Source organism: Grus americana, chromosome 3 (genome assembly GCF_028858705.1).
Source record: "Grus americana isolate bGruAme1 chromosome 3, bGruAme1.mat, whole genome shotgun sequence".
Classification (NCBI taxonomy): Eukaryota; Metazoa; Chordata; class Aves; order Gruiformes; family Gruidae; genus Grus; species Grus americana.
In genome coordinates, this window is record NC_072854.1 from 102,756,461 (window position 1) to 102,781,793 (window position 25,333).

The 25,333-nt window shown below is 37.9% G+C and overlaps 1 protein-coding gene across 1 annotated transcript in view; it reads right to left on the bottom strand.

Annotated features, from left to right (window-relative positions):
- USH2A (usherin) overlaps positions 1–25,333 on the bottom strand; it is a 395,461-nt gene that overhangs the window by 223,708 nt on the left and 146,420 nt on the right. Inside the window, exons 22-29 of the mRNA XM_054821392.1 lie at positions 24,221–24,347; positions 23,705–23,815; positions 22,070–22,243; positions 21,414–21,544; positions 15,105–15,378; positions 11,948–12,151; positions 11,739–11,819; positions 9,281–9,466 (exon numbers count right to left, since the gene is read on the bottom strand). Of these exons, the coding sequence (XP_054677367.1) occupies positions 9,281–9,466; positions 11,739–11,819; positions 11,948–12,151; positions 15,105–15,378; positions 21,414–21,544; positions 22,070–22,243; positions 23,705–23,815; positions 24,221–24,347 (1,288 nt within the window). The remainder of the gene's footprint in view (positions 1–9,280; positions 9,467–11,738; positions 11,820–11,947; positions 12,152–15,104; positions 15,379–21,413; positions 21,545–22,069; positions 22,244–23,704; positions 23,816–24,220; positions 24,348–25,333) is intronic.

Consider the following 25,333-nt stretch of genomic DNA (forward strand, 5'->3'; position numbering starts at 1 on the left):
GGAGGTTTATGTTAAAAAAAATTATTCAGCAAAAGCAGCAACTTAAAAAATAATTTGTTCATTTCCTAATTAATGTTTTTCCTTCACATGTGCTCTTGCACTATTTTCTTTCAATAAAGAAACAGATGTGCTGCATAGGTAGGCAATAGCAAGTGCACAGATTTTATTTACATACTTCAGCAAACTACTTTTTTCTCAGCTGCCAACCTATCTGTTTGGCCAGCATCCACTGTAATCTGTTCTCCTTCATTATGTTAATCTGTGGGCGGAAAGATTTCTGTCATCTTCAAATCGCTTGTACAGCAATGGTAAACACCTTGGCCTGTCTGTAATTGGACAGGTGTCTGCATTGGTGTCACCCGGCTTTTAATTCAATTAAAGAACTGGCTGCTCTGCTCTCATTACCCACTCATTTCCTCTGCACTTTTAGTCAGCCAGTGAAATTTACACTCAGCGCCTGACTATCTTAGAGTACAAAGTCAGCAGTCCCATAGCAAAGATCATCACTGATACACGTGAATTAATTTCTAGCACAGCCAAAGAAATTTTGCAATAAAAAATAGCCTATGATCCAATGAAGTTGGTGGACAGCTTTAAAAAACTTTCCCTAGCTCCTCAATTATCACGCTCTCAGATCGGCGTCTCTTGTCTGTACCCAATAATTGCTGATCTGATAAGAGCCCATCAGGCTTCCCAAGATGGGATGCTAACAAAGCAAAATTTGGCCACAACCACACTTGCATATGTCCTATTAATGTTAACAGGAGAGAGGTAGATAAATTGTCACTTTGATCAGGAGATAGAATTAGAGGCACCATCAATATTTAAGAAGAGGGTCAGCCTCCCACATTTGGGATATGAGTTCCATTCATTCAGCCTGCCACTACAGAGCAGCTGAATCCATCTAGACTTAAAATTTACATCATAGACTGCGTTCCAAGCCTTAAAATCCACATGGGGAATCGGAGATGGTAAATCATTCTAACACACCACTCCTATCTGCCCAGTCAAAGAACCTTTGGAAATAAATTAAAGTTCTAACACAGACATTTTGACACAGTGACCCCATGAAACTGAATAATGTCATTTGTTAAATATGAATGTAAAGTTAACAGTCTAAAAGAGTGATCTGGAATCACACCTAGAACATTAAGCCCACTTTATATGCAAAACTAGTATTTAATTTTCTATAATTTTATTGAAATGATCTTTAATTATTTGCAATATTTAAAGTTGAGGTTTAGAGTTGTGTCAGAAAATGCTAGGTTCCTTCTTGCAGAGAAGGGATAAAAACATTGACATGGACAGTAGAAAAGGGTCAACAATTAATTTATGGTAAAATGGACGCGTGGACAAGTCAGAGTTAGTTGCATCTTGATATCCACTCTATTCATCATTCCAATGCATACAGTATATAGGAAGATTAAATATCCAGCTTCTTCCTTTCTTGTCTCCATAAAACAGACATTTCTTTTGTTCAGTACATGCAAAAGGGAGGTCTCCTATATTTAGGTAGCTCAGACAGATTTCGTAGTATTCTGGCAGATTTTGAGTGGAAAAGTAGTACTTTTCATCAAGGAAAAAAAACTGTTTTACCACTAAGGTATGAGGGCTAATATTCTGTTCACAAACACCTAAAAATAGATTCAAAGGCACTTATAGTATTTTAGCAATTTCCTCATCCAGTTAAAGGACTTTTATGAAAGCAGCTGCTTCACTGTTCCAATCTGTCATCCTGCTTTTTCAGAAAGTTGCTTCAAAACACCACCAGGTCTTCAGAGATGAGAAGACACACTTGCTTACGGCAACTTACAGAGCTTTTACTCTGCATAATGAATTGGTGAAACAAATATAAATTGAAGTAAGCTTTTTAAAATACATTTATCGAAGCAGCCTTCCCATAAAACAAAACTAAGCCCACTCACCCCCACGCACAACGCACACAAAAAAAGTTATTTAATCTTACAGATGTAACACAAATGCTACCGTTCTTTTCCTCACTTCCACAAAAAAAATTGCACTCAGCTAACATGGTGAAAGAGGACAATTTTGCAAGGCTAGTTCAATTATTTTTACAGGTAAATTTAGCTATTTTTGATCATAATGAGGCACTACTTTCCTGTGCAGCCTGAAAACTCAGCTCTGCAACTGAATATTAAGATTCCCAAAGTCAACCACAGAGCTTACCCACACAAATTCCATTTGTTTCACAAGCTGAGTGTATTTTTTGCCAAAGGCGCTTTTCCTTGCCAGATTTTTGTCATTGTTTCCTCCCTAACACTCTACTTCATAAGGACCTATTTTGAAATACATGTATTGCAATTGAAACAACACTTGACCTTATAAGATTTACCTTAATTCTTGTTTAAGCTCTTAAAAAAAATTACCAAATCTCCCCTCCCCAAACCTAAAGACTATTTAGCCAACTTGAATGCCTGCGGTCATACAGCATCTGTCTAACAAAGTCACTTGTGTGTCGAGATGCATCATTGCCACAGTACACTTAATCACAGTCCACTGACCAGAAAAGGAAGTCCTCAACTGACTTTGTGTTTTCGACAGATTGTAGCAAAAACTGTTTAAGTACATGTGTCTTCTACATATGCATTTCTGGACTGAAAGCCTGTGCACATCAATCTGTCACATACATCTGCATTTTTTAAAGCATCTTGTTCCATAAGAATAGTATAAGTCCTAAAATGTTGAAGAATTATTGCTCAAGAGGGCATCTGTTCCACCCCTTTGGCTTATAAGAACAAAAAAAGGTTTACTTTGGTTACTGGATTTCTGTGGCTTGGAAGACCCTTTTTCCCAACAGAAAAATTCCTTAACCAACCATACACAAGCTCCACTGGCCTTAAAGATGCAATTCAGGTTGCAGTGGTTCAAAGAAGCCTGTTACATTCCTCATAACATAGGGCAACTTTCTGGCTGCTTTAATTTGCAGAAAACATTAGCCCAACAGTCCAATTTTGCACCAAGAGTTAATTAACTACAGAGAGTATTGGATCTGTAATACCCATCAATCTGTTACTCTTGACCCTTCCAGATAACTTTGTCATTGTTCATTTTCTGCAGGATGATTAATTTTAAAAGTTTGCAGAAAGACTGAACTTTTTTGCAAACTTTTTTGAGTATGTCTATAAAAAAAATATTAATAATCCTTTCCATCCTCACAAACATTACCAGCTGATTTCTTTTTATTAATAAAAGTATTGGTATGTAGGTAAGAGTTGATGTAATTTTGATAAAATGTTCAGGTTTATTTAACATTTCATACGAATAAATTTATACACCAGCATTGGACTGTAAACAAGCTTCATTTAGGTCTACATTCAATCGAGTTAGAACCTTAATATTGCAGAATATTAATATTATTTATGTTTTAGAACGCATATATTGAAAAATATGCTGCTGGTCTGCTAAAGCCAGCTAGAACCTACATTCTGCCACTCTGATTTAGAGTCATTAGGAGCTCCAGCACCACCTGACAACTCACAGAAACCTAACGGGCATAGACAGATCTATTGCCTATATACAGTATGTTGCATTAGCTGCTGCAGTGAAACAAGGATCTGAGCAGGGGCTGAGATGCAGCTTCTGGTATACCCCTCCCTGCAGCTCCTCCTTCCCAGAGACCTGTGCATACATGTGGGTGAGACAGCGAGACCAAATCTCCTTAAGACACTTGCAGGGACAAAACAGGCCAACAAGCAGCACCGCAGCCTAATCATTACACGGGTCTCAGTACACGCTACCCCTTCGTGTGGGAAGGATGTGTCCAGCCTTCCACACCTCGCACACTCTGGCGTGGCACTGTAAAGCGCATACCGCCGTTCTTCTGGCAATGGGAAACATCTAGATGTTTTCTGACATCCGTCTGTGCTTCTGACCAAAGGTTACTTCTGCAAAATTATGATAAAGAATTTACCTGAAAATGACAATCATCCTTGTATTTGAGCATGGTTCAAGCACCTGATGAAGCAGCTCTTGAAAACCATATTTTCAATACAAAGTTTCAGCTTTTATTACTTTAAATGTTCTGTCCGGTTTTAGTTGTAAGTAAACACAAGCTAAATATACCAAACCTCGTTAGTAAATTGTGGCTTTTTGTATCTTCATGAAATGTTTTAGAACATCACAAATTTGTCCCAACTTGGAGTAGGGACTTGAGAGTCCTCCTAGTACTCTAGCCCTACATATATTTACATTAGTTTGTTTGCAATTCTTTTCTACAAACTTATACAACTCTCATTAACTGCAGCATAGGAGTGTTTTGCACGTAAAATATTTGTGCAAACCAAGAGCTTTCAAGTAATTTCAAGTGCATGAAAGTAATATACAAGTAATTCATTAATGGTTTCACATGGCAAACTGCCTGGCTGTGGTAAATCACTTGCAGGGCCCACGTAGATCAAAGTCACTCAAAGAAAACAGCATTTTCTAAGAGCCATCAGGCAGCAAACTCCCATTTTAGGCTCACCCTGTCGGCACTGGCACTCCCCGGCCCGTGACAGGGCCACCCTTGGCTGCCGGGCTGTGGGGAGCAGCTGGCCCCACTGCAGGGCCTGGCCCAGGGGCTGTGACTCCCAAACCCCAGCAGAGGCGGCGGTCAGGGCGCAGGGGCCGGTGGCCAGGCCGCAGGCTGCTCTGGGAGCACCTGCTTGGGCCGGGCAGAGCTCTCCCTGAGAGGGAGAACCTCTCAGCTGGCAGCGTTCCTCTGAGCACGGGCATTTGCCAGCCAGGCAGCGAGCTTCCCCCAGCCTATCTGTCACTGGCAGGAGGCACCGTCTCCTCTTCTGAGAGACTCCCTAGCTAGAGTGCTTTCAAAGCCGAGGTGCAGCCAAGCCACTTTGATTAAGCATATTAAATCATTAAATTAACTTTTCCTGAGATATTCATCTGCCGAGCATAAAAGACTAAAAGGTGAAAAGTAATTATAAACACGTGTCAAGGGAAGGAGGGAGCACTCAGGGCGCTCAGAGGGGAAGCCGTCGACAACAATTTTCTTGTCATCACGTACGCTGCCACAACTTCAGCACTTGGCTATTGCAACAATGACACAGGCAGGATGAACTGCAAAAAACATACACAATTAAAAGAGGAACCTGTAACAGGAATATCAAACGTTTGTGAATTATTTTGCAGGATATTTTATTTAAACATTATTTGCAGCTTTTGCTAGCCTCCTCTGCCGCCTGTAACTGGGAGCTGGTAAAATTTAGAGGCTTGTGGATTTCCTGAATTCTACTACGAGAGCGATCTGAATTATAAAATGTTTTTCATGAATGTGCTTGACAAGAGAAGCATCAGAGGATTGTGATGAGTGGCACAAAGTCCAGTTAGAGGCAAACCAGCTGTGGTATACCCCAAGGGTTGATACTGGGGCCAGTACTGTTCAACATCTTCATTGATGACCTTGATGAAGGGTGACGCATGTACCCTCAGCAAGTTTGTGGATGATACCAAAGAGCCACTAAGATGATAAAGGGACTGGAGCATGTCTCATATGAGGAGAGGCTGAGAGAGCTGGGACTGATCATGCCAGAAAAGAGAAGGCTCAAGGTGATCTATCAATGTGTATAAGTATCTGATGGGAGGGAACAGAGGAGGAGTCAGACTCTTCTTGCCCAGTGATAGGACAAGAGTCAATGGGCACAAATTGAAACACATGAAATTCCACCTGAACACAAGAAACTGCCTTTTTTACTGTGATGGTGGTCAAACAGTGGAACAGGCTTCCAATAGAGGAATATCTTCATCTGTGGAGATATTCAAAACTTGACGGGACATGGTCCTGGGAAACCTGCTCCAGCTGACCTTGCTTGAGTTGGCAGAGATGGAATAGATGACCTCAACAGGCCCCTTCCAACCTCAACAATCTTGCGATTCTGTGATATTCTGGATTCCAAGGGAAAATAGAAGAAAAAGCTGTTCAGAAACCTCACTGAAACAGTGTGTTCTAAAGCTTCTTTCACTTGTTTAAATACTGATTCCAATTTATATTCCAAATTTTGATGGCAGCATAGTAATGGCATGTGGAATGCACTGGAATGCAGAGTAAAGCAACCCAGCCTTTAGGAAAAAAATTCTTTGATGTGATGACCCTGTACTTCCTTAATTACTCTGCTGAGTGTGTCTGGCTGTATCTGAAGTGTATCAACGTTATTACATGTTTCTTTGAAGGTAAGATTGGTTAGCACAGTATTTCCTGAATCCAAAAATTTACACACTAAATATACTTATTTACACACTAAATATATTTATACTCTCATCCTATAATATAGATCCTGAACACCATGTTGAAATATACTACCTTATCCAATAAACTCCTGGTTCAACAGTCAGAACCTTATTTTAAGGATTTAAATCTGCTGAATATTCCTTTCTTGGATGAAAGTGAAAAAACGGCTTGACATTTTGAAGATCACAAGGGTCAGATTTTGAAGGATTTTTGTTTCTGAGGAGTCAGAAGTAGGCATTTGAGACTGTGGGATTATGCTCATTTAAAGACCTACTTTACCTTAAATATTTAGCTCAGCTTTTCTTCTTCTTGACAAGGGTACAACAGGTTCTTCTGAATGTGACACACACAGGACAGCCTTCTGGGAAATGGGTAATACTATTAATAATTTTTTGTTATTGTGCTCCAGTTATGACTCAGGACCCTACTGCACAGAACAGATTATGGTAATTGTTCAAAAGAATTTACAGTCTAAGTATAAAACAAAACACAACAGATGGGTACAAAAAAGGTGCAAGGAAAAAAATAAGATAAAGGGGGTTGTTGGTGCCCTTAGAGACACTTGCAAGCAGCAGATTAAGTGGTGCCTAGGCTTAACAGTGAATGAAAGTTTGGAGGAGGGAGTGGAAAAATACCAGAGTTGCTTCATCAGCAATCCCACCAAGAGCTGTGGTGCTTTCCTCTCTCTTGTTGCATTAGCAAGCCTGGCTGTTGGGCTTACTATAGCATCTTCTCCTGGTATTCAACAAAATAATTTCTAAGGGAATTTCTAAAGAAATTTCCCTGAAATTAGGGAAAAAATAAGCAAAATTTCCCTTCTCAGCAAACTCGAAGGAAAAGTAAGAAAAGACAGCATCTTCTGGTGGGGTTCTGTGTTTATGTTAACTTTTTTGATTAATCAGGAAAGATAATTCAGCAGGGAAAGCCACACCTTTTCTTGAGAGTCTCACGTTTGTGGGTAACCATTTCCCAATGGCCACAGACTAGTCCATCTGTGTAGGCTTCACTGAAATCAACAGGCTGAAGGTAAAATAATTTCAAGATCAACGAATTAATTTTTCACTTGTTTCAGCTCTGACTTCAGCATGAGGACATGAATTACATATTTCATACAATGCCAAAATTGGAAATACATAACTAAACTTTTGGGCAGCAGTTATAAATAACAAAAGGAAGCACTCCTTCCACACACACAAAACTGAATTGGAAAACTTACTGCCATAGCAAGTTACAGAAGCCAACAGCATAAATGTATTAAAAAAAGAAAGACAATTCTACCACAGACCATTAAGCATGATGGTCCAGATGCAACTTTCAGCTCAGGAATTCCACAAACTACCAGCTGAATTTGTTTTAACCCACTCTATGCCTAGCACATTTCTTACATTTTCTTCCTAAACATCTACAATCTGGCATTGTCAGAGAGGACAATGGTTGAATACAGCCATTCCTAAGTTCTTAGGGTCATTTTATTTTGCAGTATTCCACAGCTATTGGCTACAACAGACTGAACAACTGGGATCCATTTACTATCTCTAATATAAAGCAATGTTTTTTTCTTCTGCCACCTGAAAGCTGCATGCAACCTCTTACCTCTCCACCCTGGTGCAGACTTTTTCATAACCCTGACAGATAATCATGGCACAAGACCAACAAAAATTAAACAAAATTTTGGTTCTCACCACCACCTGTGAATAAGGTATCTAACCCATGTATTTCTAATATGGTCCTTAATTTCTACTAACATAATTTGTATTGCTTTACAGCATAGATAGAATATTCAATCAACAAGTTCATCAAAGAAATCACAGTAAGCATAAAAAGTCCATGCAGTTTTGGTATTGTAAGCACATTACTCGCAAATAGTCAAGAAATTTCAAACTGAAGAAAATATGTGCATGTTTGCTTTTGAAAATGTATACATATGTTATGCCAGAGAAACAACACAATGCATGTAGCACATATTACCTGGGCTTCAGGAAAGCAGCAGTAACATACTGCCTGAGGGTTTGAGGCACTTTTTGAGATTGGTACATTGCCCAAAGCTGGGCCAAACCAAAGTATCAGCTTTGAGCATTATGTCATTAGCACTTTTTGAGTTGTTATGAATCATATAATTAATTTTAGAGAGTATATAGACAAGTCCGTTCGTTACAGCTTGTTACAATGAAAGTAAAATTTTGTACTATTGCCCCATTTAGTCATCACATAATATAATTCAAACTGTTGTCTGTGATGTGCTCTCTTCCCAGGCAGCTTTGTAGCAGCCAGCAAAGGCTTTCTGTCAATAGAGAGAGGAAAGCCAGATCCCGCTATCCTGACAGGAAGAGAAGTCCCAAAATGTTCTCTCTGTAGCAGAAAGAGTCCAGTGTTTCTTCCGAAAAACATTTGCCTCCTATGGGTTATAAGACCTAGACTCCAGAAAACTTCTCATGTGCAATGGGTCCTACAGCTCCTGTCCACAACCCACAGCTCAACAGTGACCAAACCCCATAAACCCAAGGCCCCAAATTCCCTCATTCCGTAATAACCTACCTGCACATCCGAGTGGTATCAAGCAAAACATCTGATTACCATAAATGCATGCTAGTTACCACTGAAATCAGTTAGGTCTAGATGATTGACATTAGGCACGTATATCAAACAGCTTTCATACATCAGGTCAAATAGTATCTTACGAGACACACATGTAGAGTTTATTTTGGTGAACTGAATGTAACAACCGGGGAGGAAAAAAAAATCACATCTACTAAACAAACAAACAAAAGCATTGTCCCCCAAAGCATTAATAGATTGGGAAGGAATGCCTTAAATAAAACTGATTTATTATCTGAGTTGTATCTTAATTTCTATTGTTCTTTGAAGTCAGTACATTACTACGTATGTGGATGTTGACACCAAATATTACCCTTCCAAACAGTATATAGGCTGTGTATACACAAAAATAGACAAGTAATACTTTATAGCTCAACAAAAGGAGGTATAAGCATCCCGTGTGATTCGATGTGCCTAAAAATGGTACTTAACAACATTTACCTGTGAGCATACTAGTGTCAGCAAGCTCAGCACTAGTGATGGGTACATTGGGACCATCCTCTTCATATGCTTTCAAAATGTACTTCTCAATTACACCTATGACCCCAGCAGGTTTGTCCCAGGTGACCTCAATGCTGTAACCATTTATACTGTGAACTCTTGAGGGAGTTGGCACATTTTGTGGAACTGTAGAAGAATAAAATAGAAAATAGAGAAAATGGCAGTTCTAAGGAGACTATTGCCCCTATTCTTCACTTTTAATGGCTGCAGTAAATCAGACTCAACCATTAGCATAAATACAATTTATTAGAGTTGTAACTTTTCAGCATTGATTTAATATGACTGCACATCTTGAGCTATTCAGTTTAAGCTATATTTCAAAACCATCAAAACTCCATCTACATAACATTCCTTCTTGTCTTGTTGCAATTTTCCAAAAACATTTAATGTATCAAAAATATTTAAGCATCACTCACAAAGAGAGGAGGTGGATTGTATGCAGCTAACAAGTTCAGGCATTATAGTCGTACAACGGGATGAAGCAAGGCAGTGTTTATCTGTTGGATGTCTAAGCAACAGAATGCCACAGCTATGCAACACTGCTAAAAACGTGCATTCTCATTTACAAAAGTACTTCAAAAAATTTAAACTCTTCTACTTATTTTTCATATTTTCACAATGCCATACAACTGCCTCAGGGCAAAGGAGAGATTTGTAAGGCCTTTTTGCAAAATCCTGTGCTTCTGATCATTCCATATTATAAAAAGAAAAAAAGAAAAAAAAAAAAGAAAATGGCGATGTTTAAAAGAACTGGAAAGACAAGCTCATATATGCATACAGTTGCTAATTAAAAAAAAAATCATCCCATTTCCCATAACCTTTAACTATTTATTAGATACTACTATACCAAGTAAAGGTCTGGCCAGTAACAACTTTATCACAGATGACTGCACAAGGGATGCAGAGGAAAGGCCCAAGGAACACTATGGCAGGATGATGGATGATAAGTTTGTGGTAAATGCATGTGGACTCCCTAGCCCTGCTGATGATCATTTGCTTTTCTCACCATCAGATAATCTCTGTTCTGTAATTTTATTATTTAGTTTCACTAAACATGAATGCAGCCTTGTTTTTTTATAGGAAGGGTACCAGAATGCAATGTATAAAAATACCTGGAAGTTACAATTCTTATGAAAAGAAGGAATGTGATACTGTAGGAAAGCTTTGGTTACTACAGTAATATATTGATTTTATTAGTTCTGAAGTGCATCACAGGGCAAGGTAAGGTACTGTATAGCAGATGGTCTTCTCATAAGGGACATAACAAAACCAACTCAAAAATAATTAAATAGCGCAATTATTCTCCAACCCTGGGGAACATGTAGCTGCTCAATGCTGTGGTCAGCTTGCAAACATAAATTTATTGTAAACTTCACGGTCATCAGACAGTTGATATGAAAATATGCATGAGTGTTCTCTGTTTTGGGTGGAACACAAAATAATGACAGCAAGTTGTAGAAGAATGGATTTGCAAGTCCAATATTTACGCAGGTATCATCATTTTTTGAGATCATACATTGAATATCTTGCATCAAAAGAATTCTCTGCATTGATGGAATGCAATTAAGCTGCAATTTACAGAACAGGGAAAGTTGGTTAAATAAAACATCCAGAACTGTAAATCTTCAAAAACTTGCTGGGTCAATAAAGTTTGCAAAAACACTGAACAGAAAAGGAAAGGTTCTTTAAATTTTCTTCAATAAAATATAAGAATAATTTGAACTCTAAGGCTCAGCAGGTATTACGTTCCTACTATGAAATCCTCTCCACAAGCCACATGCTGCTTTTCTATTAAATATTACTACACTTTCACACACAATCTATGGGCTACTCGTTAAAAGAATCCTCATTCAGCCACACTGAGCGGCATACCCGCGTGCAGGCAATGGGAAGAAAAACTTTCACAAGATCTTCTTCTCCCTGACAACTATGTGGCCTCTTGTCTTCCACAGCTTGTGCCTGCTGTCCCAGTATCTCCTTTCTCTACAGTTGATTTTGTAGCCCTAAGTTATATATAGGAAAATACAGATTTACTTACTGCAGCGGACTCAGGTCGTGTGAGTTTAGATGTGCAGGTGTGAACATACCTGGATGCAGGGCTATTATTCCTCAGTTAACGCAGTTCAATCCTTTCACATTCTTTGCTCTCACACAATTACATAATCTAATATATATTTGGAAAAGACTTTGAATTATGTGTGGAAAATACTTGCCTGAACACATTCTAGCTGAAGACAGTAGTAATTTGGTACCTGTTCAAAGCATTAAGCAGTTTTGCTCCTTCAGAAACACTACGCAACTTACACTGCTCAAAATTGTTGTGGTGTGATTTTTCTCCAACCTGACATTAAATAGCTAATGAAACATGGGAATAAGTAAGCCTTAAAATTATATTTACCTGACTCTCTCGTACGACCACGGGTCCATACACTAGATACTGATCCTCCTTCGTTTGAGGCAACCACCCTATAAAGGTATTCTTCAAAGAACATAGAGAAGGATAGAGGAAAAACAAAACAAAACAAAAACAAATCACTGAACAGGGTAATACATTAATACAGAACAAAATAAAAATTATGTATCTCATTTAAGGAACCAATGTGTTACCTGTAAATGGTTGTAGACCGCTCTCATAAACACTCTGTTCTTTTCCTCGGTATACTAGGATGGAGTCATTTCCCCTGCAGTTAACAGCACTGTCAGTTGATAGGCATCCGTCCAGATTGACTCTGACAGCACTGCTGGACACAGATGCCAAGTTAACGACAGCACCTCGTGTAAATTTAACATCCTTCATGCAACCACCGAAACCTAGCAAACAGTAAGGGATTAGTATCACATAAAGAGCTTCAATCATTAATTAAGAATCACTTTTGTTCCTTTCAATTCTATATTTTCAGCACTAAAAACTGTAATGTGAACATGTTAACTTCCAACATGACATTCACTCTCTGCTTTCAAGATACTAAGCTGGTAAAAATTCCTGGTATTCTGGTGTTGAGTTCCTGCCTTACTGAACTATACTTTCATTGTTATCAAATCCATCCCACGAGGAAATAGCTTTCTGGTTTTTCTTCTGTCACTTCTCTCTTTAAAGTTATTACCATAAAAGTGATTCTGAATTTGAAAATCAGCTTTCTACTGCTTGCTAATATTTTGTTAACATACGCTTTTCCTCAAACTGAGAAGAACGTATAGATTAAATATATCATTAACTTCAGGAGATCACAGATGTATATTAGTTTATCCTAATGGGATACTCTAGAAACATAACCCCAAACTGTCCATTCATGAGAAAAACAATTAAGTAACTTCATTTCATATTTATTTCTATATATACATATATTTCTCTGTGTGTAACTTTCCCATCGACATTACAAATATGTTAAATTAGTTACTTGCAGTAAAAACACCACTACACAATTTCAGGATGCAGTTGTTCAAATTTCTATATATTTCTGTGACTTAATTTACAAAGAAATTAATAAATTGATACAAAATAGTTCTCAGCTCTGAGTATAGTGATTGGTGCTTAACACAAAACCAAAATAAACAGTAACCAAACTGAAGACTTCAGTTTACTGAAGAATTAACTTTGTAAATTAAAAATCAGCCTCTCACAGATCAGTGCTCTTGTTTGGCTTTGTGAAAGCACCATATTTGTATCTTATGTAGTTTTATTGCCTCCATTACTGCAGGATGGCAGGTCAGAGTACATTTGTACTCAGCCACCCAATCTGAGAATCTAATATACATACATAGTTCGTGCAAAAAGAAAGGGGCACTGAAAGTGGACACCCATTTTGAATCGTCCTCTGAAACACCTTCTCTCCCCACAATGCTAGGAATTTAGACAAACTGCTCCTTAAAATGAATACATTCTAATTTAAGCTCAACAACATGAACAATTGTTCAATTTCCAATGAGAAGTATACTGTATAGCCTATTTTAATACACTATTTCTAGTATCTTTTTAGCTGCATTTATCACTATTTGAAGATTTCTGACTGACATCAGCCAAGTAATCTTGTTTACTTTCAGGTAGCTGCAGAATAAGCAATGACAGTACAAATTCTCACAAACATTCCCGCCAGCTCCCCTCCACCTTGACCTCTCAGGAGGGCATGTGATGGGTAAATGCAAAGGCCCACAGAGTCTATCTGAATTTTCTTAAAATAAAGTTGTAAATGACATGGAGGTGGGGTGGGAGGAGAAGGATATTTATCCCTTATTTACTGTGAGCAAAACAGTATTCCTATATTCAAAATTAATTACCAAGCAGCCATTAATAGAGAAAACCTTTTGTAAATATTTATTAAGCTCAGAAGGTCTCCATATTATACTATCATATCATTGCATCATTATAGTCCTAAATAAAAGTGTGTTTCAAAGCTGTAATGCCTAATCTTGCTCATCTAAACCTACGTTTAGGAACACACAGCCATGTTTTTATCTTCAGACGCTCTGAATATAAATTGACAGCCGCCATCTTATATTGCGGTATGCTGAGGAGGCTCAGTGAAGAAAGTAATGTTTATTGATGTGCCTCAATATGCACTTCAGACATTCACTTTAGCCATTATTTTGCCCTAGATTCTTTGTTCACAGATCTCTTTGCTGCAGGAGTTGCGAATGCATCCGCTCACGAGGCTATACCATCTGCTACGAGGCAACGCTGACAGGGTATGACTGGCTAGCACTTTTGGGCCATAAATATTATGCACACAGAAGCTGGAGGAAAATTGTAATTTATGTGATACCTGCAGCTGGAAGAATACTTAAAACAATATTTTTGAGCTCTCTGTGAATGCCAGTGCATGGATTTGAGTCAAACTATTCTGTAGCTGTGAAGTCGCAAGGCTTCAATGGAGCTCTGCAGAGCTTACTTGAATGCACGCATTCGATGTCAGATCATGCATTCAAAGCCACTTACTAGATTCTCCACTAATTACTTACTGACTGCTACTTATTTGCCCACAGTAGCTGACAAATACACCATGACTGATGAATAGCTTCCTAAGTAAAGAAAAAATACACCCAAACTGTAAATAGAGCTAGTTTAATAGATGGTTTTTTACTAAATTTCATACAGTAGATCCTTTTGTGGAAACCATTAGTATTAGGCTGTAATTAATGCTTCTCTTTTTTCCCCTAGAAATTTTACCTGTTCCAGAACATAAGGGGGTCAAGTAATGGCTAAAACCACGACCATCTGCCCTCCCCTGATAACATGGAAAATATCATGGTAATGAAGGCAAAATCCAGATTCAGGGGTTTATACTCAATTTTTCAGACCAGAACCAGTATCACCTAAAAAAGGACTAAAACTCTCAACAGTTCTTCCATGTGGCAGCATCCAGCCTCATTACAGTGATTTAAGCTATGTTTACTGTCTTCCACTGGTTTTGTATTCCAGATCTGCGAGTGACACACATTGATCAAGTGAAACAAATTTATCTGAACTGGCTTTCTCTGATGAAGATTTGAGATCTTCTGGTTGGGCATCTCACATTGCCATTTGTTACTCTCCTGTGAGTTAGATTGCTTCAGATGTCACTGGGTTGGAAGAATTTTTGTAGCATTACAAAAGAATGAGGACGAAGTAAAGCTAGACGGGTAGGGATAACTGGTAGTTAAAACAACAACGGGGGGGAGGAAAAATTCATGTTACTTATTCATGAATTTACACTGCTAGCAGCAGAATGTCCGCCTTGTGCATGGCACCTGTTTTTTTAAAAACATGTTCTTCTTGGGGTCATCTTACCTTGTTCTAACCCCAGTTCTTTATAAAAATTCTGAATCTCTGGTGGGATTCCTCCTACGTAGACAGGTGAGTTTACTTTCAGCTGCTGAAGATGGGGTTCGAGCGTCTGCTCGCTCAGTTCATTCATACTTGCTGAAACTACGGAGCCCTCCTTGTTCACTGTGACTTTGTTCCACTTTCCATCACAATAAGATAGTCCTAACCAGAGATCCACTTGTGTAAAGACAAAGCCAGTTTTTAAAAAGATGTTTAATATTCCACTTTTCAGTTCAATCTATATATTTTAAAACAGAAAAAAAGATTTTGAAAGAGATATCACATACACAGCAACAACAGACACGGTTATTTTAAAAAAAAATAATCAAGGGAGTCAGTGAATAAGATCAATGAACAAGACATTTTTATCTTCAGGATAGCAGAAATTATAATAAAATTGTTTACACAAAACATCCTAAATACAGCGTATCAGTTAATTCAGAATGTAGGAAAATATATTCTGATATTTTGACAACTGATTTTAGCACTAATGTAACTAAGTAAAAAGAAAAGACAATGAAACAGGACTGGTTTGCTTTTTTTTTTTGAGAATGAGAAAACAGTATTTTATCTATCAATTCATTTTTTAGAAGAATGTAACAGGATAATAAGGAAATGAAGTGTCAGACCTGATTAAGGTCTTTTTAATTGGCTGGTGAACTCAATTTCAAATTTTTCCAGCACACATTGATTCTGTATTTCATCCTTATTCTTCTAAATCTTGTAAGAAAATAATTGTTTTTATATGTGCTTTTTGAGATTAATGTGCCAATTCTCTAATAGAAATACATTTTACTTAAATTTTCACTGCAGTAGTTTCCAAATGCTTTACTGCAAGACTCTTTATCCTATCTGAAAGGAGCACAAGTGGGCTGAGATTGTAAATTGGCAGGTATAGAGCACTAAACACTTTGGTGATGAACTGGTGGTTGAAAAATATGGATATGTTCACAAAAAGGTGTTACTGTTTCCATAACAAAATCTTACTGAGTGAAAAAAACCCTACAGATTTAGTATAAATGTTTATCACCAGTATTGACAAAATGACATATTTAGGTTACTGATAATATCAGTGTTGCAGTATTTGTAATTGAATTGTATTTCCTTAACAGAGATCCCAACTGAAAACAGAACTCAGTACCTGAGATGTCATGGGCAATACAGGTCCTGTCCCAGAGCACACACTGGCTGCTTGCTCATGAGACAGAGGGATTTTTTTAATTTGTTTCTTGGGACCACAACTTTTCCCATTTCCATGAGTTCATAGCCCTTTGTAGCTAAAGACTCTACAATACAAGTGAAGGACAGATCAGGGCATCAATGCTGATGAGTCTAGCTTGAAAAAGCAGTCCATTCGACAATTCATCTTTTTTCTTCACTGATGAGAATTAATACGGAGCACGCTGTGCTGGTGTGAAGAAAGCACTTCAGCTGCATGACTACAGCAGTATGCCAGCAAGTCTGCCAGACCTGGGAGCTGGAGAGAGGACATGGCATTTGACACAGGGTCACTACTCAGCACATTCCTCTTCCAATTTCCTCATCTTGGCATAGTCTTAAAGCAGGCAGAGAATGATGCTTTTTTTTTTTTTTTTTTGTGATGACCTGGACTGACATTTAGAATTCCCAAGTGCCCCTAAAGATAGAGGACCACTGTTCACTTGGAACTGTTCTGCACGGTGAAGATTAAAAAAAAGAAGTCCTGCATACATCTAGCATTCCCTCTGATACTGAGCATAGGTTCAGAAAAACAACAGATAAATTGTTTGCTTTGGATAAAACTCTGGGACCGCTTTAAAATAATGCTTGATTGCTAATCTGCCCTTGGAAAATCTATTATTACTTTAAACCAAAAAATGCATGAAGATCATAATTTTCTGCCAGACATCTTAGCTGACATCTCTCAACAGAACTAGAGCATTATATCAGATCTCTAAACCTGAGCAGGCTCTCAGTTTTATGCTTAAAAGCATACTTGCTTTTCAGAATTTGGGGTACAAATATTAAGTACCACTGCAAAATGTTATTAATACTGTTCTCTATACACACAATTCTTATTTTGATATATCTAAGCATGTAAGGTTGGAATTAGGAAAGCCAAAGCTTAGCCTGAATCTGGAAGAGGACATGAGGGACAAGAACTTCTACAGGCCCACTTGCAGGTTGTGGCATCTCTCAGATTGATACAGGGACCGATTCTGATTAAAAATTTTATTAATGACCTAGGCAATAGTATGGGATATACTCTCAGCAAGTTTGCAGTTGTTAGCAAAGGGGACTGCCACTGGTATCCCAAACATAAAAAGCAGCTTTGAAGAAAAGGACTGAGGGTCAGGATGGATTACAAATTAAACACTGCTCAGCAACGTACCCTTGAAATGATGAAGGCCAACACGCACTGGGCTGTGTTAGAATAAAGGTAGGCAGTGGGTCCAAGGGGATGATTCTTCCTCTGTATTCATCATCTATAAGACTACGTCTGGACTATTGTATCCAGTTGTGGACACTCCAGTATATGAAAGATACTGGCACGCTGGAGTGAATCCAGTGGAGGGGCACCAAGCTGGTCAGGGGTTGGAGTACCTAACGTGTGAGTTGAAGCTGAGCGAACAGGCTTTGTTCAGACTTAAGAATAAGCAGAAAGAGAACCTAACTGTTCAACTGCCTTATGGAAGGATATAGAGAAGACAGACCCAGACTCATCTCAGAGGTGCACATGAAAGAACGAGAGGCAGAAGACAAATTGTAACAAGAAAAACTCAGATTTTTTTCTGTAATGAGGATGGTCAAAGATGGGAACATGCTATAGAATTTGAGAAGCTGTGGACTGTCCATCTGTAGAGAGACGCACAATACTCAGACATAAAATGCCCGGAGCAACCTTATCTAACTAAATTGGCCGTGCTTTTAGTGGAGATTTGGAATGAATTATTTCAAAAGGTCCCTTCAACCTAAATTATTTTGTGCTTCTGTATTTTCCTTCTGTGCAGGGACTAGTCCCTACCTCACTCAATCTGCTCATAAACATATGATTTTGAAGATCAAAAGAATATCCAGCCATAGCTCTGAGAAACAAAACTCAGATAGGACGGGGCTGCATTGGAGGCTGAATGACACTTTGTGAAATCTGCTATCCAAAAAGGTCTCAGCCAATGTTGAGCTACAAGACTGATTATGGCTTCATCTCCTTCAAACGGGGACATCATCCTGAGATTCAGGGGTATCAGGAGAGACAAGCAACAGACTTGAAAGAACTTGGCAATGACAGTCAGTTTGTGAGTCCTTTGAAAGGAAAAGTACATGGTCCTGACGTTGAACCGGCCTTTCCAGTTCAAAATCAGTAAGGTTAAAGAGATGTCTCTCTACTGGTACCAGCCCTGCTCAGACTGGCCAGCCAGAGGCCCAAACACAGACTCCTCAATGACCTCCTCAGAATCAGTCATTCTTTAACAGAATAGGAATCTCTTCCTCACAGCAGCCAGCCAGAGAGAAATCACTGGTAAGCAATAGGTATATCACCTGCACAAGTCCCACATGAGTACCAGTCACTTCTTTGCTGATGAAAAGATTTTGACTTTGAGTCCCCAGAACACCTAATTCACAGCCCTCCTTAGCTCTTTCACAGCTAACACTTTCATCTCGGACGCTGGTTATTTTACTTCCTGCAGCTACTTAAGTGCAATTCTTTTGAGAAAGTTCCTGCAGGATTCCTTTCTTACTTTGTAGCTTTGCAGAAGGAAATCAGCTCTTGAATTCAACATCAGCTTCATCAGCTACAATGTCTTGGGAGCTGGTGCCACTGTCGCACATAAGATTGGCAGTGCTTCGGCTTTCACTGGCTGCTGAAGTGGTCAGCATCAAAATCAGTAACACAAACTCTATCAGCCATCACAGTACCTTCTTTCAATCACACATTCATGAGGAGACACATGCCAGAGTGAGCTAGCGATACATACAGTTTATCTAGTCACAGTTTGCTCATAATTATGGTGCCCAAATCCAAAGAGAATCACATTGACCTCTCTAGCTTGAGTTAATTCTCAGGGTATGGAAGTCATGGAAAAAGTGACTTTTACACAGAGCACCTTTCTAGGACATAATTTTGTCTTGGGCAGAAGACAAGAGAGAGTCTTCAGCCGTTTGGTAGCAGGCCAGCCATGTGCCTAGTTTAGTCATTCCAAAACTATAAAGCTAATAAGAGAGCTGTGACCTATGCAAAGGGACGGGTCAGGAACTACCGTCTTACCGTGGCACTCAGGATAAGTGGTATAGCTTCTAATCTGTTTTGCAGTGCAAGTGTCTCCTGACCAAAGCTCCTAACAAAGACATCGTAGCTCATGCGCAACATGCTACACACCTCATTTTCACTCTCTATTAACCTTTTTTTTGTGAGCTCAAGTGTATGGAAAAACCTTCTGTCATCATTATGTATGTGTAGAACACAAAGCTGCAAGGGTTGGAAAAGCATGCATATACCCATCCTCTCTAAAATTCCTCATCTTAAGGCTATGGAGATGTTGAGGTCAGGCGCAAAATGGGGAAAAAATTTACAAGTTTACTTGACTTGGGACAAATGGTAAAAAATTATCTAATCACAGTTTTCAGTGCTAAAAATAATATAAATATAAAACTGCCAAAAATCTGGAAGTATGAGTAGAGAAGGAAATTGTTTTGTCTAACTACTTTGTGCTTTTGACTGCACTTTCAATTTAGTAAGTCCCCTTTTTCCTTTATAGTCAGAAGCTATTTTCTCATATTTACTAGTCTTTCACAGAGCAAGAGAAAGGAAACAAGGATTACATACCACAGGAATCTCGAGAAGAACGCAAGCCCCACGTTTGTCCCTGTAAGTACTGTTCACGTAAATAGTGCTCCGGCACTGTGAATTACACACGTACGAGTCTTTTTTGGGTGGGGCAGTAGTGTGTGTATAGCATCTTATGCTATTAGCTCATGATCTTGGTCATTACTTGAGGGCAAAACGGAAGTAATAACATGTAATTAGCAAGAATTCTTATTGGAACTCATTATAATTTTTGAACTAAGGCTGCTTGAAAAAGAGGAAACAATCAGGTCTAGCAGAATTCAAACTCCAGGAAAAAAATTATCTGCTGGAAAATTCAGTTATATAAAAAGGAAATGTAGAGTAAGTTATAGTTGACCTGAAAAGGGGAAAAATATATTTATATGGTTTAGGTCAGAAGTTTAAAAGAAAAGGCACATTAGATATAATGCCATGCAATAAAGCAGGCTGTGACATGACAGCCATTAGCAAACCAGCTGCATTATAAAAAAATAAATAAATGAAACTCCATAAAAATGCAGAAAGGGCAGATTAGGTCATGAAGAGCAACAAAACCCTCAAAAATCTCTGAATATAAATGATTGCTTCTTAGACCAACTAAAAAGATATATTACTTTCAATGTAATACGTAGTAGTTGGTGCAAGTAGTAACTATAGTTGATCCACTAACCAATGGTGACCACAGTCTAATTACATTCAGAATCCTCGGGGGAAGAAAAATATGAAAATCTAGAGCCATGTAACTAATAAACAAAATTGAAAAACTGCAACAAACACATTCAATCTTAAACAAAATCCTAGAAAAGATGGAAGCATGAGTACTTCTGAGCGTAAACCAGTCTTATTTAACAGACACCAAAAAGAAAGTTCATAGGCGTTATCTCACAAATTTCCCTAATACAGGATTTGTCCAACTTCCCCTGCAGTGCTGGGAAAACTGATCGGGATGAGATGGGATGGGATTAAGCTGGACTACTAATTTCTGCATGTATGACAATCCTTATGTTTTAAATCATTATGAAGAAATTATATTGATTATAAAAAAATACAGAAAGCTTTATTAGGATACTGGACAATATCCATCATGAACTTTTTGATTTACAATTTAATTAATTTTGTTCTAGTATGAGAACTGGGAACTTGGGCAACTCTATACTTTCCCAGGAATTAACCAAAAGCATTTAGTACATGTTTTTTATTCTCTTTGCTTCTAATCCAGCAAAGAGAATAATTCTGCTTTCCATATATTGATATCTTTCTTATTTATGATATAAATAACACAGATAAATTATTCTGAGAATTTTTGGAGTCTTTTTGCTCCCCTTACACTTTGCTGTGCACAGCATTTCAAAATAAGTAAAACACAAAAATAACTTATGGTTTGAAATGTCTTTAAATACTGAATATATCTTAGTAGACAAAACTCACAGGTCGTATCTGAATATAGTTATTTGCATTTCTGAACTTACTGCAAGATAATCTGGGCCATCTTTATTGTAAACAAACAAAAGCAATCCATTCAGTTGATCTGTTCTAAATTGGAATGAGATCTCAAATTCCAGTCCACCACTGAAAACACCTGAATGCAGTTCCAGAAACCCTTGAAAGAAAGTGAATACATATATAATTTAAATGAAATACATAAATAAATAGGTTCAAGAAACTAAAAGCAAAAATCTAGGTGCTACTTTCTACTTTGACATGAAGAAGCCAGAGGTTTCAAGGTTAAGGTTTACAACTTTATCACTCAGCTTCGTAAAGGACAGTTATCCATAACGTACTGCAACAAACCAAACTGGTACAATGTCCTAAATTTTACTACCTGGCTTTTTTTTTTTTTTTTTAATACACATTATAGGCATCTGTGTCTCTTCAAAAGTGAAGCTTCACCTTTTACATGCATATCAAATCTGCATACAGTACAGCAGCAGCACCTGTCTGTGAACGCAATTCCCCTTTCACGCGGTAATCTTCTGTAAACCCAGAAAGCAAATTTTAAACCATTCAAAAATAATCCTATATAACTAAAACTGCTTTGAAAAGCAGATCACCGCAATACTTTTCATATGATCACCTTTTATACACTAAAATCATACTTGGCTAGTACAATAGTACAGCAAACTACCTTTGCCAAGAAAATGTGCTCCTTCTGAAAGGACAAGGGGGCATCCTTCCCAAATTTGATAGACATTGGTTTGCTCTTCAGCATCCTGCCAGTTCAAAGATTCCCAGTTTTCATAGGGAGAATGCGCTTTTTTCAAAAATACATCACTGAGACACCCCACAAATCCTTTCTGGACTACCATCTTCATCCCTGCAAAAAAGGAAAATAATTTTTTTTAAGCCAATCACCTGCAACTAAATGCAGGGATTAATTTATATGTTTTATACACACTCAATCATATATGTCCATATTGACATTGATAACCAGCCATCAGTCACTTCATAAAGCTGGTCTCCAAGCTATATCCAGATTTCTGAATGGGTCTAGTCACTAAAGACAGCAGCTACTGCTATGTAGCTGAAAAATATTAAACTTTTTGAGATTTTGCATCAAATCAATGGTGTAAATCTACTTCATGAAGATTCCAAGGAAAGTTTTCATGTTTAGCCTTTTTAAACAGAACGATAATTGCGAAAAAAGGCATGGATCTGCTGAAAAGGAAGAAACAGTGCTGCAAAAGCTAAGGCAGACAAATAAATGTTTAGAAGCTTCATTGGGAAGTTTTTCTTTCCTTGTTTGGGAAAAAAAAAAATAATTGTGATTTGTGGCTGCTGTCTCTTTTTCTTTACTGGAGACAAAAATATAAAGCAGGTTTTACAGATGTATTCTCTGGAATGGTATTTATAGTCAATCTCATTTTGATTATTTAGTAGAGTTTTTGAGGGAGGCATCCTGTATTACTTTACAAACTAAAGTTTTAGAAGACGACATGCATGTATTTCTGGTTTTAGTAAAGTGAAACGATGGATAGAAGCAGCTGTCCTCTAGTGTACCTCACACCAAGTCATCAACTAGATTTCACGTCCTTATCAGTGGTGGGAATACAAACTTAATACAAACAATTTGCCTTTCAGGTTAATATGAAAACAACAAAAGCCTGGATGTGAATGCACTGAGAACAGCTGATTGTATACTGGTTTTGTATGCAATCACCTCTTTGTTATGTGCTGGTAGAATATACGCTTAGTATATATACCAAGTTTATATAAGACGACATATGTTTATTGATTCTTCTGGAAGCCAGCTACAATCCGGCTCCACATAAATACAGCTGTAGAATACAGATATATTCATACACCAGTGAGTTCAATGCCACAATCCCTGAACAATCCAAAACTCACACCAAAAAAGGCCAGCGTGATGTATCCCTGCCTCCAACGGGGATGCGTAACTCTGTGCTTAAGCTAATAAAAACAATCTGTATGTGTACTTTGGAAAAGAATTTGGGAATCCAGAATGTAAAACGTACCCATGAGTTTCTCACATGCACGCCAGTTCTGTATATAAAATCCCTTAAAATGTACACAGACCTCATACACTGCTTTACTGCTGGTGAAATCAGCTATATAGGTATTTCCATCTATCCCAAAAGATAAAATTTGAGAAACTGTACAGACTTATTTTTGATTAAAACAATTATGCAAATTAAGTACTGTCCTCATGTTTCTGACACAATGTCAATACCCCCTACGGTACTGCAAAGGCAGTTAACTCGGTGCCACTGTATGGGATGTGTCATATTATACAGACCACAACTATACTCACCTACGTCCTTTCTTACGATAGTATAACCCCGTGGAAGTCCTCCAACAAAAACTCCCGTGTTCTCTCCAATAATGGTACTGCCACTAGTTGCTAAGGAAGAACCTGAACAAAATAGGTCGTTATTCCTGTGTTCAATGCTTTCAACAGATTTGCAACTCAATAACAGAATACCGACACTCGAGAAAAGAGGCTAATGTAACACAATGTCCTAATACTTGCCCATACATATCTTGGAAATAGTTACAACTCTATTCTACAAAATAATATTAACACAATCACAGAGTCACGAGCACAAAAAGACAAAACTCCATACACTTAGTATTAAATTACCAAAGATTCACAGTGGACAGATACCTCAGATGCATGGACAAGAGAGTAGTGATTTTGTCAGAAAATTGAGTTAATTTCTTGCTATATGGATGAAAACAGGCAGTGGAAAATTAAGCAAGTGAGCAGCACACTGAGTAATACCAAAATCATAAAGCAAAATGGAACTGGATTGATTACCTGTGTACTGCCCATCCACTGTGATGTTTCCCAGGGCTTGAATTCTTGTAGCAATTATTTGATGCCAACTGTTATCGTTGTACTCTTTCCCACCATCATTAGTTGGAGTGACTGCTACTGCAGATCCCTTTTTATTAACAGAAGAATCTGATTTAGAATATTATGAAGGTAAGATTTAGAATTACACCTTACTCTTTATACCACTCTGTCGTATATAACTTCTAAAAATAAAGACAGAAGTCCTCTGTTTAACTTCTTTTGGAATACTGAATGATGTTTAGGACTGATTTCCCCACTAAATTAACCTTCTCAAATAATAAATGAGGGATCAAGGATCCAGTTCAGTTTCTATTAAAAATAGAAAACCCTGTGTAGTTCTCCTGATAAAGATGAGGATGAGGCACAAATTACTAAGGGTCATGTCACTCAGATTTTTTTTTTTATTTTTTTATTTTCTTTAATGAAGTCTCTAACTACTTCATAGATTGCTGTGGTTGTAAATTTTGATAGCCATGATGCAACGTGCCATCCACAGAAAGCTACTGCATTATCAGGATTGTTGACTGCAGCACCTGTCTACGGGAAGGGACCCAAAAAAGAGAGGTATTTGTAGAACAGTGTGAAGATGAGCGTTCTATCTCTCTTAAGCTGGTATCGAAAGGACTTGAATTTTTAGGTGAGAGAGTATAATACATTTATGAAGGAAAAGGTCTTACCAAAACCAAAAAATATAATGATATGAGGAAGGTAATTGAGACATTCATGACAAAATGCAGAGAAATATTTTCTGAATTGCTGAGTAAGAGGAATATAACAGATGCTGTTGCCAAGTCAAGTCTCAAGACTGTAAACAACCAAACAAAATACCCCATAAATTCATATAATGATGCAATAAAAATAAAACTAATGTATTCCAAGAATTTTCCTGAGATTTATATGCAAATAGTCTTCTAACTTCCAAATAATTCCCATAATATTGTCTCAGGACCTTATATCGTACTTGAACCGCGTGGGAACTCGAAGTTATTCTGTTGAATTCACAAAATAGAACTGTCTCATGTAGCAGGCAACTACTGAATGGAAAAACATTTCTTTGCATAAGCACTACATAAT